Genomic DNA, 16765 nt, shown 5'->3' on the forward strand with positions numbered 1-16765 from the left:
TTTGTCTGTTTTCAAACTATAGTTTATTGTTTACTGTTTTCATTGGATTTTTTAAAGAATGCAAATAGTTTTTGTTTAAAAATCTGATAACAAATTTGTTTGATAGGCTCATAGTAAATATTTGGAGTTTTTAGTTAATTATTGATCAACCAGCAGTTGACATAATTTTATTTGATAAATGAGCATCATTGTTCTTAGCTTTAGAATGGTCAAGCTTCTTGTAAATTACTGTAGACCTTGATTTTGGAAAAACGCTAAAGTCGCATATTTTGTCTTTTAAATTAAAGCGTCTAAAAAGTTGTCTCTCTTTCCAGGATTGAAGTCAACAAAACAGAAAAGTGATCAAGATATAAAAATTGATGGGAAATGGAGATTGATGCTTTTCTGAGGACATGATGTTTGGGTTATTTCCTCCAAAAGTTTCACTTGCTTAAACAAATATGTACAAAGCTCCCTGGCGGAAACCCCGTCTTTAGAGAAATAAACGAGAGAGATCAAACCCATCTTCTGATTAACGCCAAGGATATCACATACCACAAAGAAGATGATGAGAAAGATCAAATATAACTCCTGAAATTTTGAAGATAACATGATTTAATATACTAAAACAAAGTCAAAATCGAACAAAGTTAATGCTGTTTTCCTAAACCACAACAGGCACAATGCGTATTCGTTACATATTCAATTGTCTTGTTCAGCGCCTTCGATTATGTCTGCGCTTTCTCCTGCCCTTTCTATCATCAGAGTCTGAGTCAGAGTCTGAAACTGAATCTGAATCTGAAGATTCTGATGATGTGCTGCGCCTTCTTCGCCTCTCCCTCTTCTGTAGCTTCTTCTTCCTCCTTCGCCTCCTTTCTTCCTCTGACTCAGATGACAAGCTATACCCCGAACTACTTTCTGAGGTATAATCTGACCCTGTAACTGATGATGACTTGCTATCAGTCTCAAAAACTGAATCCTCACTGCCACTATCAGAATCGGAGTCAGACCGATACTTCCTTTTGCTTTTCTTAGAGGTAGAACTCTTGCCAGCCTTTTCCTCCTTAGTGGCAGGCTTATCATCCAAATCATAGGTCACAGAAACATTTACCCTCAATTTTGGATTTTTAAGTTGTTGTGTACGAGACGGCCGTGATATGTAAACCCGTTCATTCTTGCATTCATATGTCCAATGACCACTTTGGAAACACTTTTGGCATTGGGCTGAGCCACTAACAGTTGACATGGTAGATTTAATGTCTTTTCTTTCACCCAATTTAACGGCTTTCTCTGTACTCATCAGATACATTTGCCTCTTTGCTTCCCTTTTCTCCTGCCATCTGCTAGGTCCTTCTTCCTTTTGACCATAAGCGTTCACATTTCTCGCTGCTGCAGCAGCTGCACGCTCAGCCTGGGCACGACTGAGACCTTTAGCAGCGCTCAAGGCTGCAGCCTTGATTCGGTCAGCCGCAGCCTGAGCTTTCTCTTCCTTCTTACTTGACATCTTCTATGTCCTTATGTGTATCACAAAGGACAATTTAATCAAAGTTCACACTGCAACAAAGTTAAAACACATTAATACCACATCAAAAGGTTGCCTTGGCGACATGTAAAGAACGAGCCAAAAACCCCTTTCACAATACCCATCCACAATAAGAATTTTACAACCTGAACGATAACTAAGGCAGGGGCAGGAGTTCACAGAGTATAGTCTCCTCTCCAAGCATTAGCTTGGAGATCACATTAGAGAAAGATTATACACTTTAGACATAACTGCATGCCTAAAGAGTATGTTTTTGATAGAACACACTATATAGCGGATAGGGCTTGTTCTCTTTAATCACCCCAACTTCCTTTACTCTCACATTTTGCCCTTATCATAAATAATTTTAGACCAAAACTGAGACTTTTAAACATGGAATTTCAAATTATTTCCAAAGATCTAACGGAAAACAAGCAGAACATCAGGAAACCAAAACAAGTAACCAAAATTCAGAAACAACGCCAGTCCAACAGGACAGAACGAATAGATATAAGCATCAAATAGACGACAAAACCATCTGATCGAAATTTGATGATCATGATCCCAAAACAAGAAAACATTTATTAAGACTCACAGAACGCGACGATCCCGGGAGCGAGACTTTAGGAAGGTAGGCGCTTCTGAAGAAACCCTTGGCGCTGAGATATCGACTTATCGAGGTCGGGGGTAGCACGAAAGCTCCAACAAGATCCTCCAGAATGCCGAAAGGCACCAGAGCAGGGGAATCTGGATTGCTATGGGCCAATGTAAGAATGGGCTATTTTCGAATGGGCTTTAGGCCTGGTATTAAAGGCTTTATTTCGACGGGTCCGACCTCAAGTGCTACTTGAATACCAGATAGAACCACCAATCAAGACAATAAATAAGTAAATAAATAGACACAATTGGCTACTTGCTATAAAATACTGCCTCTGGGCCTCATTAACCTTGTTTATAATCTATAAACAGAATCTTATAATTAGAACCTAACCGAAAATAGTATCAGGTTTATAAGCATATGCAGCGTCCACCAATTATGAACATTCAACTCCCCTTGATTTTATGCAATTTTCATTTTTTTTTTAATTTTATCACTCTTTTCATTTTCATTACTCCAATGTTCTCGTATGTTTTCAGTATTATTATGGTACAGAAAAAATAAATAATCTTTTGAAAACGATCGAGTACAGTCGGTATACTTCAACTCTGGCTAGAAAATATTATCTAATTGCTGTTAAATATAATTTCGCAACTCTATTTTGATACTTACAGATTTGAATGATTCAGCATCAATACCTTATCAAAGGTAATAATATTTTGAAGCTTAAAATACTTACCGGAATACTCGTATATTAGTTATTGAGTAGGCTTTTTATATTAAAGGATGAACTTGAACCTTTAAAGTATAAGCCACATTCTTACCCACTTATATCAAGTGAACCAACCTTTTTGGTTTTGGCTAAAATTCATTAATATTTACATGACACTAGACTTATTTTTCTAATCTTTAGATGTATGGTACATGGAAATTTTACTTTTATGGATTTAAGTAGGTTCAGGGGTCGTGCAGCTTAACAGAAATAGTGGGAGGAGGTCATAAATAAGTAAATAACCTTCAAGGCTGCATTCCAATGATTCAGGCGCAGTGCGCTTCTCATCATTCATCCACCTTGTAACCTCTAAAAACAATCAGGAAAGAAGCCCCAAAACAATAAAGTATACAGAAACATTAAAAGAACTAAAAAACCACATGAACAAAGCTCCCAAGAAATGCCCTCAGATCTCATAGCTTTGATTGATCATCCGCAATTTAACTACAGCGGCGTTCATCAAATGCCTTCATAAGCCACCACAATAAAAGAGTGTGTGTGTGCGCGCGTGTGTTTTGATAGATAGATAGATAGAGAGTTGCAGTGGCAGTGGCAGGTGTAGACAAATGGAGAACTGAAACCGCTGAAAATTGCTCAATATAGTTTAATTTGTCCATCATTGGGCAGCAGAGCTCATAGATAAAGGGAAGAGCAAGTGAAGAAATTAATGCTAACAGAAAACATGAATATAGTCCAGAATCAAGGTCGCCACAACCTCAAATGAGGTTGGCAATATCCGTGACCCCTACAAAAGCCCTCGTATTTCAGCATCTCACTGGTTTCTGTTATAAGGGGAAATTTACCCACCTCAGATTATCATGACGTCAATGTAGAGAGCTCAGTATCCAATTACAAACAAAAGAAAGATATCAGAATCAACGACGAAGATGATGATGATGATGATGACGACAAAACTACTCTGGTGCTAAAGGCTTGTTCATGGGTAAAATAGCAGAGTTTAAGGTCTGAAGGACCAAATTTTCAGCTTTAGCTTTAACAAATTCACCCTCCAAGGGATTGTTTCACAAATATTCCGAGATACATTAACCAAAAACACATGATAATCAATCGCTTGAAGGAGATGATGTTGTTAGTATAATACATGGGTTTGTAAACACAAATATAAAATATAACTCGTTGAAAAAAAATTAAAAACAATAACAATCAAAACCATTTAACCTTTACAAGATATAACAGTAACCATAAATACGGGGAGAAAATAAACCAATCCTAAACCCCCAAAATTGAAAGAGTTGAAAAATGGGATTGCGAATAGAGGAGGAGGGTGTGGGAATCCTTTCCTAATCCCCGCTCCGTTTCCTCAAAAAAATTCAAACAATAGTTTGTGTCTCTATACATTCTCCCAACGAGCCCTGCAGTTTAGTTAACAAGCCCTAGAGGTTGATAATCGAAATCCAGGAAACCGCCTCACAGAATGTAATTCCACCATGAAAACAAATGGGACATAAAATCAACAACGAATTGATTGATTACCGAAAAATTAGTATGGAAGAGTAGCCAGCAAATTGTGAAACAACGTGGCAATAACAATCCTAGATCATTCTCAGTTTAAAGCCAACAGTGTTCATCAAATGCCTCAAAAAACCTACACAGAAATTGCGCGCGCGCTCGGGTAAGACTGAAACACAGATGGACGAGATAGAGAAATCATAGATCAGAGGCGAAGCAGACGGAGAAGCAGCATCAGGTTTAACCGAGGAGCGAGACCTTACGCGGAAAATGAATAAGCTGCCGACCTGCCCCTTTATTCTGTCCTTTGGTGGGCTTGGGCTTTATTTTTTAACAAGCTCTGACCTGAGCCCATTCATCGAAATAGGTTTGAGCCCACTTTATGTGAGAGTCTATATGTTGAGCCCTAGAAAATGATCCATTTTCCCAGATTGAAGATCCGAGTGGAAAACAAAATGAGCTGAATTATTTTGCACAAACCAGTACGTGAGTGTATTTATTGAGGATAATTTTAAAATTTTGCAAAAAAAATTAATTTTAATTAATTTTAAATTTGAGTAAAATAATTAATTTAAGTTTATCAAAAAGATAAGAAAAAATAATTTTAAAAAGTTATATCGTTTCAAAAAATTTTAAACACTTCCTTATCAAAAAAATAAAAGATCAATACGATATTAATAATATTGAAATGATTATTTATAAATCTTAATTGGACATCAAAATAGCAAGAAAACGTTGGCAAAAAAAATCAAAATAGAAAAAGAAATATTAAATGTTTTAGATATGATTAAACCGGAACTTGTATTTTGAACTAAGGTAATGTGAGGAAAAAATAGCGTATATTACAGATCTAAAAAGTAGGTGTTCTACGAAATGAATAATTTTTTTTTACCAGCATTAAAAATGAATAATTTAAAAGGTTGGTTGTGAGATTTTAAAAATAAAAGGGATTAATTTCATATGAGATGAAAATTAAATTAAAAATATTAAACATGGCTTTAATTCCGCCTCTCCTATCTGCAGACCATGCCGTCCTTAAATTATGATACACCTCACCGCACAATATCAAACCTCCTCCCATCCTCTCAGGCAAGTGTGAACTGGACCGGTCGAGAAAACCCGTGGGTCGTAACGCGCGGGGCAAACCCTTCTTGGTTCATCCGGGCGAATTGATCAAACAGGATCATGAGCTCCTCTTGAAGCAGAGCTCTAGTAAGTTTCTCGTTTCTTCACTGAGATTTTTCTGTTCCAAAAACATCGAGGCCTGGTTTTCTTTGCTCCCATTACGAGAAACCGATTCGTGATCTTCTATTATTTCTTTTATGTGCGCAGAGTCAAAAACCGATGCACATTTAATATATGTGTATATATATTATATTTACTTTTGGACAAATATTACATTTGATGCCTCATTCTTTTAAAAAATGGATAAAAATATCTTGTGAATTATAATTATATTTAAGGATCACAATTATATTAACTTAAAGAAAAAGAAAAGAATTTGGATCCTTACAGGCTGAATTATTCCTGTATTTGTACGCTATAGAAAAGTAAAGTTTGGTGAAAAATAAATGGAGGCTTTATTAGGATCAATAATTGGTCAAATAGTTTGGGGCCAAACTACCACTGGTCCTATGCCTAGCAAAATGGTTCAAGGGGTCATTGTTGAATTGCCTAAAATAGTGAGAGAATTTAATGGCTGGCAAAATTACGAGTCGTGTGACAATAAAGTTGTCGAGTTTCCTCCAACGTATTGCAAATCTGTACAAAATAGCAAAGAGGACCACACACATGGATGGCTTCAAATCAAGACAAACTAAAACACCTGGACTCTTTTTCCAAGCCCGTCTTCCTCTCATGTCATCAGATCAGCTACCATCTATCAGATATCCCCTTGCATTGCCCACTTCTTCTTCACTTTCCCTTTCACATTCCAACCCTTTTTCTCTTAATTTCTCGCAGACGTGAACACTATTAAGTATAAGTCAGCTTAATGTTCATAATCAGTCTGAGTTTTTCAGTCATGGAGAATCTTTTTACCCTTATAAAGAGCTCGAAGGAATATATACACACACACACACAACTTGCCTTTCATATCATTTTAAATTAGGACTAAGAGCTCCATATTTGACTCAAAGATTAAGTTCTTTTATAGAAAGTCTTGTATCTGATATATACTTGCTTCTGTGTCACTGAATCGTAAAAAGGGTATAGATTATGTTGTGTAAGATTATTGCTTTCATAAGTAATAGATGACAATCTAATCTACTACTCTAGCTTGAACATGCAGCTTGAAATCAAAGTACTTGAGACATGCTACAGCTGGAGGATCGTTCTTATATACATGCGTATATATTATTATACAGAGTCTGATATGTTGAAGCTTATAGTATCTGGTACATACGATTCATCAGCTCAAAATAAATACACAGGGTTACAGAGAGAGATTAACTGAGGTTGATCTGATATATAATATTTGACAGACTTACGAGAAGTGAGCACTAGTACATATACTGGAGTTGCGCCTGCCATGGTTTATCTGAAGATCGACTCATGTACTGAAGCTTTTCATGGAGGCTGATATGTATCGTTGTCTTCAATAATCATTCTCGGTACTGGAAAAGGGAAAACCCTAATATTAAGTTATAAAGAGTGAGAGAAGTCTGAACAAGGGTGAAGAAGAAGAAGAAGAAGAAGAAGAGGAGGAAGAGGAATTAATAGTGATCTGCGGTGGACATAAGAGGTAGATGAAGTTAGGAACAAAAGGATAAGCATGATAAATCAGCAGGGTTTATCTCCATTGATTCACCTTTACATAAATCTATATCTATGCATATAGTACAATACATGTCATAAATAATGTGGTTCTAGCAAGAGCAACACATGCTGTGGTGGCGAAAGTACTTGGCGTGTAGCACTAGGAATGTTTATGAACTACTCATTTTTCTTATTATTTTTTAAAAAAATTTTAAAATATGTGTCTCTATATATGCCTATGGCATAGCTTGTAGAGTGACTAATAATAAAATCAAGAGTCCCCACGTTGACATGCGCATGGGCCAAACCTTTTACACCATTGGTCAGCCTTACTAAAATGGTAAAATGGTAAGAAACCTTTTTGTTTTTTTGACAGAAATGGGGATAAAAGGGAAATTGGCCAAAAAGACCACCGAAATAAAAAAATTACACACAGAGATCGGTTTATAAAAGTTGTTACTAAAACCCATACTAATATTGTCATGAGTCCTTATTTATAATTTTTTTATTTTGACGGTTTTTTTTTTTGCCATTTTCCTAGGTAAAATACTAAAATCTCAAAAAGTGTTGCAGCCTGACAATTTTGACAAAGAATGAAGATGTCTTCTCAGGGTCCTTTTCTCTTTTCTAAAACAAATATGAAGAATGGAGTTTGGAAGAATCCGGTTGTGAGGTTTTCCCTCCATATACAGACACACACACATATATTGTGTGTGCCATATTAAAATTATATTAATGAAACAAATGGCGTTTCCTCTTTTTGATCATGGGCAAAAAGTATTCTCCACTAAGAGCATAAGTTAATCATCCCTGAGTTTGGCCAGAATAAAATCAAAGAGATGTGTTTTTTTTTTCCTTCTTTTGATAAGACAATCACCCTTGAGATATTGGGGGCAGAGAATGAACAAATTTAATTTATACCCAAGAATTGAATATATCAAAACCCCAACAACTTCTTTAAAAAAACGAGAGTCTCTTTCATTACAGCAAATTTTGATTGATACAAATGACCTGAAAGATTCCAGTTTTTTTAGGAAGAAGAAGTGTGGCCGCATATCATTTAGTATTTGCTACTACTCCCTCCGTTCCTTATTATAAGAGACAAATAACCAAAGTACGTTGATCAAAAAAATAGTTAAAATTAGTTAAGAACAATTAATGTGTAAAAAGTATATTTTTTTTTTCAAAAATGCCCTCATTAATAAGGAGAGAGAGCATGAGAGAGAACAATTAAATTATTAAAAGAAAGAGAAGTGGGAGGGAGAGAGAGTGTGAGTTGGAGATAATAAATATGGGTAAAATAAGAAATCAACACAAAAAAGTAGAGACAACTTTTAAGTGTCTCTTATATATAGGAACATGTTATAAACATCAAATATCTCTTATAATAAGGAACGGAGGGAGTATTAATTTGTTTTAAATTGAGTAAAAAAAGTCAGTTTCTTACTATTTCACTCCATCCGTGGTATTTTATTGGGAGGACAAACTTTGGAACTTGGAAATGCATAAGAATATGGTTGTTGGGCCCAACAGTTACTACTAGGTTCTGCCTTTCGGATGGTTAGGAAATAGGCTGGTATCATAATTAACGATGCCCGATGAAAGATTTGATTAGATCTGTCCTTTAGTATTAATAAACCTAATTAAATTCGAAACTAATCCTTTAATTTACAAGTGGCTCAACAAAGATATAAGTGTTAACTTGTTCCGGTGGGGTAAGTCCACTATTGATTTGATGAGATATCAAAGGAGCAAAAGGAAAAGAATAAGATCAAATATAAATCTTTAAAATTGAAGCACACATACCTTAATCGCTTCTTTACTCCAAACCCATGCCGTAGTATATGTCGCTTCATTCATAACTTTATTTATTGTTTATTTGTTAACTTTATATACTTCTCAGTGCTTAAAAAAAAAAAAAGAACAAAAATGAGTATCTTTCGGTTACGGCTCTTTGGCCAAAAAGACAAACAAAAAAGAAGAAGAAGAAGATTTATATATGTATTTCCCCCAAATAGGGTGACGAGTGAGCAGGCATTTGTTGGTTTTTTGACGTGTGATACATACATGCTGGTAAAAAGAAAATTATAAATCATGGCGTGGTCATGGCTCGTCTTTTTCGGCCACTTTATCATACATAATAGATTATCCCCTTCACGTAGTGGTTTCATGAGATAGATTAAAGGAAGGGGGATTTTTCCGTCCTAGCAAAAGGGTTTATATTGTATTCTATGGGAAGTGGGCCTGTACATTTGGGCCAATATTCTTGACTAAACCCATACTTTTACGGGCTTAAGAACAAGGGCCCGAAAAATGGAAGACCAGGAGGGGCAGTTTCGTAACTGTCGCTCGTATACATGGTTCCCCCTCTACAAAACCCTGGCATTCTGCATTTTTGCTGCTTGGCGGCCGGGGAAACTGGCCTTTTTCTTGATGGCTTTCTTTAGCGTCCTTCGTTTTTCATTTTCGCTTCTCTGTAATTTGTGTTTCCTAGTCGCTTTAATTTCTATTATTCAGTCTCGCACATTCTGTTTGTGTCTCTAAATTGATGATGCCCAATGATGCACAAATCAAACTCTATTGAGCAGTTTTCGGCGGTTCCGGTTCTGCATCTGCCTTCACTTACCACCGCTCCCCTCTCTCTCTCTCTCTCTCTCTCTCTCTACTCACACACACACACTCACTCTCACACATAAATGTCTTGTGGTGGTTTGTGGAGGCATTTGCTGAGCGCCGCTGGCTTTTTAACTGTGAGTGATCGATCAAAAGCTATGAGATCTGAGGGCATTTTGTTTATTTTTGCGTAACCATAGATTTTTAGGTTTTGATATTTGAATGTTTATTTGCTGCTTTGAGGCTTCTTTTCTGATTCTGTTGAATGTTGGAGTTGGAGTGGAAGATGATGCATGCACTGGGCTCTGAGCAGTTTTTTGCTGTATTATTGATGGAAATGCAGCCTAGAAAGCTATTTCTGACCTCCCTTCACGATTCCTGTGATCTACATTATACGTTTATACTTCCATAAGATCGTTAAAATCATAGTAGGAATTTTGGCATATGATGATTGATAAGAGTCAAGTTGTTTCAGAACGTGATCGGGACTTTTACTTTAGCACCGTTCCGCTATTGTAGTTTTGTGTCAACTAATGGATAAGGCTTATTATGGAGCAGTGGATAAAAACACTAACCGGTGCACGGATTGTTGAAAGGCAATGAGTTCGGACCAAGATTGGACTCCCTTAACTTCCCCTTCCTGTGACATTCCAAACATTCCGCTTATTTTAGCTTGGGAAATTCAGATGGCTTGATCTGATTATTTTGCTGTCCCGTATAATCTCCATGATTTTCTTTGGTTCTTTTTAACTCAGCAAACCGTTGGTAACTATGCCAAAGAACGAACAACGCCTTTATGAACTAAGAATCATTTTGAAGTTGATTTTATCATAAATCTGAGGTGGGTAAATTGCCCATCACAACGCCAACCAGTGAAACCGCCGATATGTTGAAATAATGTCATGGCTTTCTGCGTGGTGTCTGTGACAGATCTTGTAAGTACACAGAATCTCTCTTGAGCTGATTCAAACAAGCCCTTAATCATACACCGGAGGAGAATTCCCTCGTCAGGAACAAAAACAGGAATGGACTATGTGTCTGTGCAAAAGATGCCACCGTGAGTGCTCCATGTATTATTCACATTCTCTCAGGAGATATTTGAGAATAGTGCCCCAGAGGGACATCGAATTGTGGGCTTACTGTATGACAAATGTAATTAATCTCATTTAATGTAGTTTTATATGTAGCTGTACTAAGGGTTTTCTTAATGGAATGGCCATCAAGAAAGACACACTTCCTCCGGTCGAGCTGTGTTGACATGGGGTGTAGCAGTAGAGATATGAGCGGCTCATGCGGACTAAACTTTTATTATGAATTATGAATCTTATATATAAAGAAATAAAAAGTAAAAGCACTAAGCTTTTAATTTAGGTCTGGTCCTCCCTACCAAAAAAAAAAGCATGTTATGATATGATATGATATGATGCTTATCTGGTTATCTATCTTCGTCCTGATTTTTTTTTTTAGCCTTAGTCTTCATGATTTTGAAATGCTACAAATGAGGTCTTATAATTAGGAAAGGAAGTAGTATAAGAATTAGTTTAACTTTCAATTTGGTCTTAAATATAAGAGTTCAATTCACTGTCTTTAATATTTATGGATTTTTTAAGTAATTCATATAATAATTGTATAAGTTAAGAAATTACTATTATTTTGCAATTTAAACATATATGATTACTAATAGTATTTTAAGAAATACAATATTTATTTATTATAAATAACTAATTAAACTAATTTTTTTAATCTTTTTAAATTAGTTAATTAGATTTTATGAGGTCTTGACGTCTTATATTAAAGGAGTGAGGCAGTAGATGTGAGTGTGATGACTATTGTGTCCATTTCCGTCAGACTTTGATGCAGGGAAGAATTCTTTTTTATCCGCAAGTCCTGAACAACGTCAAACTATGCATAGTGAGTGTTGAAACCTGAAATCAATACTTTGGCCGCGATGGGGGCACTCATGAACCAAATTACATGTTCGCTGCTAGGGAGTTGAGAATCCATTATACTATTTCTCTTGGCCTTTATTGTCAAACTCTTCAGCATGATGCCGGCCAGTCCGCTCTGGAAGACCTCTGACTCCACCAATCCAACTCTACTTGCACGCAGTTTTATGGATGTGGCTTGTTTCGGAAACACGAAGATAAGACCCCGTGATAATAATTCCTTGTAATTGTAATATACACACCTTTTAAAAAAAATAACTATTTATATTATAATAAATAAATAATAAAATAACTTATTCATATTAAAAATTTAATGAAGTAAGTTATAAATATGAACCAAAAAAAAATCTTCTCTTTACCTTATAAATAGGATTATAAGTGTATATATTTAAATCAATTATCCATTGATGATAGTCTAAGATAAACATCAAATATACTTTTAACCTAAGTACCATTTTATATTGCTTAAGTGAACTGTCTTTCATTTGAAAACATTATTTTAAAAGAAAACTAATATATACACACACAGAGGGGAAAGCATGGCATCTTTATTAGAACAAAAATGGGGGATTATCTCTAATTCTAATAATATTGTCAGAAAACTTCTATTAATGTGCTGCTTGATATGGTAGCTTTCTTTCTTTTCTTTTTTTTGGCCAACGATACGGCAGGGTAGCTAGCTAGCTATGGACCCATGGTCGAGGTTAAATTATTGATTGTGATTGAGAAGTAAGAATAATAAAATACTGCTCCTGTTTAGGAGTGGGACGGGGCAAATAAAATAAAATAAAATGGGAATTACAAGCGGCGGGTAAGAGGAGGAGACGGAGAAGAGCACGTGTGAATGGGAGGAGGATATAAATAAGTGCGTTCACATTGTGGTAACAGGAACGAGAGTAGAGGATGGGGACCTGGCTTCTCTCCGCTGACAAGGTCCCTCCTCTACCCAAAACACTGCCGTTTTGGGTGCAAAATGAGGGGAGCTGATTGCTTTTTTTTTTTTCTTTTTTTTCTTTTTTTTTGTATTTTGAAGTTTTTTTAGTAGCATCTAAAATATTTTTTTGTTACATTCAGTATTATAAAATATTCTTTTAGTGACCTGGCTTGAAAAAAACAAAAATACAAAAAAGGGCAAAATATTTTACTACCTCCGGTCCTTATTATAAGACCATGTTTGAATTTTATTTTGGTCCTAAATATAAGACCACAATCTACTTTATCTCTTATATTTATTCATTTTTTTCCATTATAATCCTTCTAATAATAGTAGGTATAGATAACAAACTTGACTAGCAAGGATATTTTAGAAAAAAACAACACTTATTCATTACAAATAACTAACTTAACTAAGTTCTTTAATCTCTCAAATTAGTCAACTGGGTCTTATAATTAGGATCGGAGGTAGTAGATGCTACTAAAAAAACTTCAAAATACAAAAAAAAAAAAAAAAAAATCAGCTCCTCTCATTTTGCACCCAAAACGGCAGTGTTTTGGGTAGAGGAGGGACCTTGTCAGCGAAGAGAAGCCATGTCCAGAGGATGATGCTTAGGCTCTGTTTGGGTGCTCCAAAACCATGGTTTCAGAAGCATTTTCCGCAAAACGATAACCTCCTCCACATATTTACTTCGTAATCCGTAAAAGCACTTCTGAAACTATAGTTTGGTTTTATCCAAACACTCTCTTAGCCTCTAAGCATGACACCATTCATCATGCATCATAATTACTCTCACCCCTTTTAACGCTGCTTCCTCCTTACTCTACTTCTTCTCATCTCCATCGAATCGCTGTTTACATATTGTGTGTGCGCCCGTGTTCAGATACATATATGTGTGTGTATGTATTCCTCTGTGTATCTGTAATAACACACCCTCTCTTTTTAAAGCTTTGGGGTGAGACATACTAGAATTTGGCAGTGATTATAAATAAAATCAGTGTGTATATACGGAGACAGTATGCATATAACTAACATATATTCCCTCAATCCTTAATATAGGATCTAATTCTTGAGTTGGTTTTGATCCTAGATATAAGACCCGTTTATCATATTTATTAATTTTCTCTAAATCAACCCTATGAATACTTCTCTTACTATAATCAAGCAGAAAAGAGAGATGAGATATTAAAAAGATGATTATGGTGTTTTAGAAAAAATGCGTCACTTTTCTTATAATTAACTAACTTACCTAACTTTCTTAATTTAATCAAATTAGTTAAATGGGCCTTATATTAACGATCGGGGAGTATTTATCAAAACCAACATATGGAACTTATATCGCTACTTCTCAGTATATATTTATTTTCTTTTTCAAACCAATTATGTGCATAAACAGAGAATACACACGTCAGCTTCTTTGTTTATGTGATGGTATGCATTCTTTTTCTTTCTTTGACCGGGAACATATATATATATATATAGAATCATTTCGGTTTAGTTTAGTTTTCAGCAGCACGATGAATTATGAAGATCAGGTGCCAATGGGCACAAATTGAGCCAATTCAAATCTTGAAAGTGGCATCACCGTATTTGAAATATGTCTCTTTCCCATCGGAGAAAAGTAGTTTGAACCCCCACGAACTCATCGCTAATTTTATAGGCTCAACCTTTTCTTCTTTTTTTTAAATCCCTTTTGAAAAAGTTCTTAATTTATAACTTTGACGAAAGATATCTATATTTTTATTCATATATCTCAAGATAAAAAATTGACATCTTCAAAAAGTCATATTGATCATCATAGCATAAATGAATTGCTCAGCATGACATGGGGAAAAAACATACGCCCTCCTGTTCTATATGTGAAATACAACTAATTGAGTTACATAAATAAATCAATTAATTAAATTTGATTAAATATAATTAATATGTAAAAATATTATCTGTTTTTTTAGATATATTCTTATTTATGGATAGGATAAATGAGAGGAAGAATAAGTGGAAAAAATATGCAAAATAATGTGTGAAAAAATAAATGAAAATGAGTTTGCTAAAGAAAAGGAGAATAAACTTATTAATTACTGAGTGATCATTTACTATTTCTGGCGAAATCATTTCTGTAATATTTGAAAGATCAAGTTCTGATTCGTGTTTTATAATTAGTGGTTGAGTTAAAGTATGCTAGAGATTGTAAGTAATAATTACAACAAACAATCAAACGTTAGTTATAAATTATCTTAAAGCTCTCATTTGAAAAAAAAAAACAGTGTTTTGCAGTAGTTATTTTTATTCATTTGGCAAAACAAATAAAATTTGAGAGTGTGTATTTATATATATAATTCATACGTATAACATACTAATTATTAAAAATTGAACAGCTGGCAAAGAAAATTAATTGAACAAAAATTGGCAGATTATATTTATGTGTCATCCTCGTACGGCAGCGATACAATTCTCATAAGTTTTATTGCATTGACATTTTGCCAAACTCATTATTATAGAATTAGTGTATGGAATTCATGAAAATCACAAAAATTTGAAATTATGGCGTTATCTTAATGTGTTGAGCCATAATGCAAATATTATTCTTAAATATTAAAATAACTAGCATATCAACGTTCGGAGCCCTATATAAATTAAATAAATGTTTATATATTATACTAAGTTTAACATGAATCACATTGTTTGTAATTTATTAGAAAAGAAACTCAATTGCTTCTATTCCACTTTTAAAAGTGGATTTTGATTTTAAACCTTTTTAACGCAATATCTCCTTCATTAGCTTTATCTCTGGGACCAATACTTCAAACTCACCTGTCTTTTTTTATTGTTGTTTTTTTTTTCAGGGGACTGCACTTGTTTTTTTGGTTGAAGATGCCAAGTCCCAAAAAAAAAAAAATCCAACATGTCGTTCTATGTGGCAAACAAGAAAAAAAACCGATTTGACTTGGTCAAATCCACTCTCACAAGAGGCTCAAAGATTTAATGGCTCTTGTTTATTCAATTTAGATGATGCAATTTTGTTTTTAAGATAACATTGTGCCCAAGGGAAAAAGAAAAGTAAGATAATGACATAAAAACTATTTTAGTAATTCAGCATAAAGTGGCATAGATTCATTGAATGTATTTTGTTTTAGGCTTTTCACACATTACAAGCGTCAAGTGTCACATCAAAAAGAAAAATAAATTTCCATGAAGCGGTCCACGTCTTTGACAACAGGCTAGAGGTTCAGGAGATAATACCCTTTTTTCCAAAGAAGAATAATGATGGAAAATACCTGTTGCAATTTAATATTAAATATAATATTTATTTATTTTTTAAATAATTTTTATAGTAATTGGATAGATTAAAAATTTTTCATAAAAAATAATTTTAATATACATAATTAATAAAAACGTTTTAGAAAAATAATATCTATTTATTATAAATGAATATCAATAATACATCGTCAATTCATTGTTTCGGCAGGGGTACTTTCGCCATTCGGGCTAATGAGCATCTGACGCCCCCATCTACGGTTCTAGAGACCCTGGAATTGTATGAAACAGACCGAGTCCCTTTGTCCCTTACGCGCCAACGAAGACTCAGTTCATCCTTCCACGTCAGCCTCTCTGACCCCACCACCAATGGGAAGACTCAGTCCTGACCAGTCAAGCACACCCACGTATCCGACCATTGCCACTTGTCCCCCATCAAAGTGTCTCAGCCCAGGGCACACAATGCCCGGCTCATCTGTAATCTTACTATGATTCGCTGAGTTTTAACTTTCATAAGTAAACTAATATTAACTCTATTTTAAAATAATATAAAAATGTCTTTTTTAATTTGGATGGATTATAAACTTACTATGCCTTTGTCTATTCATATACAATTTTATACATGCCTACAACATAATTTGAGCAATATAATGTGCTGCTAAAATATTTGTACTTGTTCGGATAACAATAGAATTTTTTAAAAACAGATTTTTAATCATAATTTTAAAAATATAATATAAATATGTAAGATCAGTTTTATCTCAATTTATATAAACATATTTATAAACACTATGATAAAGTTTTATCTCAATATATGTCAACTGAAATTACGTTTTTTTCAGAATGCTTTTATGATTAAAAAAAAGTTTCACATGCATGAGATGAGCCACGTCGTGCATTCATCTACGTAATAAATTAA

General features: G+C 34.5%; 1 protein-coding gene and 1 non-coding gene across 3 annotated transcripts; one reads left to right on the forward strand and one right to left on the reverse strand.

Annotated features, from left to right (window-relative positions):
- Positions 1-486: 486 nt before the first annotated feature.
- LOC114722042 (zinc finger CCHC domain-containing protein 10-like) lies at positions 487-4540 on the reverse strand. Of its 2 annotated transcripts, none has more exons than XM_028907958.1 (2): positions 4482-4540; positions 487-1533 (listed from the first exon to the last, which is right to left on the reverse strand). In XM_028907958.1, exon 2 carries the CDS (start codon positions 1481-1483, stop codon positions 695-697), a length of 789 nt encoding a protein of 262 aa, XP_028763791.1. In that variant the 5' UTR covers positions 1484-1533; positions 4482-4540; the 3' UTR covers positions 487-694. The 2 variants fall into 2 exon arrangements, with proteins under 2 accessions (XP_028763791.1, XP_028763790.1); XM_028907957.1 differs by lacking the exon at positions 4482-4540 and adding an exon at positions 2097-2357.
- Positions 4541-9993: 5453 nt separating this feature from the next.
- On the forward strand, positions 9994-10076 carry LOC114722114 (small nucleolar RNA snoR118). The gene has a single exon (XR_003738134.1). It is a non-coding gene; the product is annotated as a small nucleolar RNA snoR118 (small nucleolar RNA).
- The last annotated feature ends 6689 nt before the right edge of the window (positions 10077-16765 follow it).

This window comes from Neltuma alba, unplaced genomic scaffold, assembly GCF_004799145.2.
Source record: "Neltuma alba isolate B1F8T4 unplaced genomic scaffold, ASM479914v2 tig00012081_pilon, whole genome shotgun sequence".
NCBI lineage: Eukaryota > Viridiplantae > Streptophyta > Magnoliopsida > Fabales > Fabaceae > Neltuma > Neltuma alba.

Bases quoted from the DNA above. Each gene is read 5' to 3' on its own strand.
- LOC114722042 (XM_028907958.1), bottom strand. From the start codon at position 1,483: ATGTCAAGTAAGAAGGAAGAGAAAGCTCAGGCTGCGGCTGACCGAATC.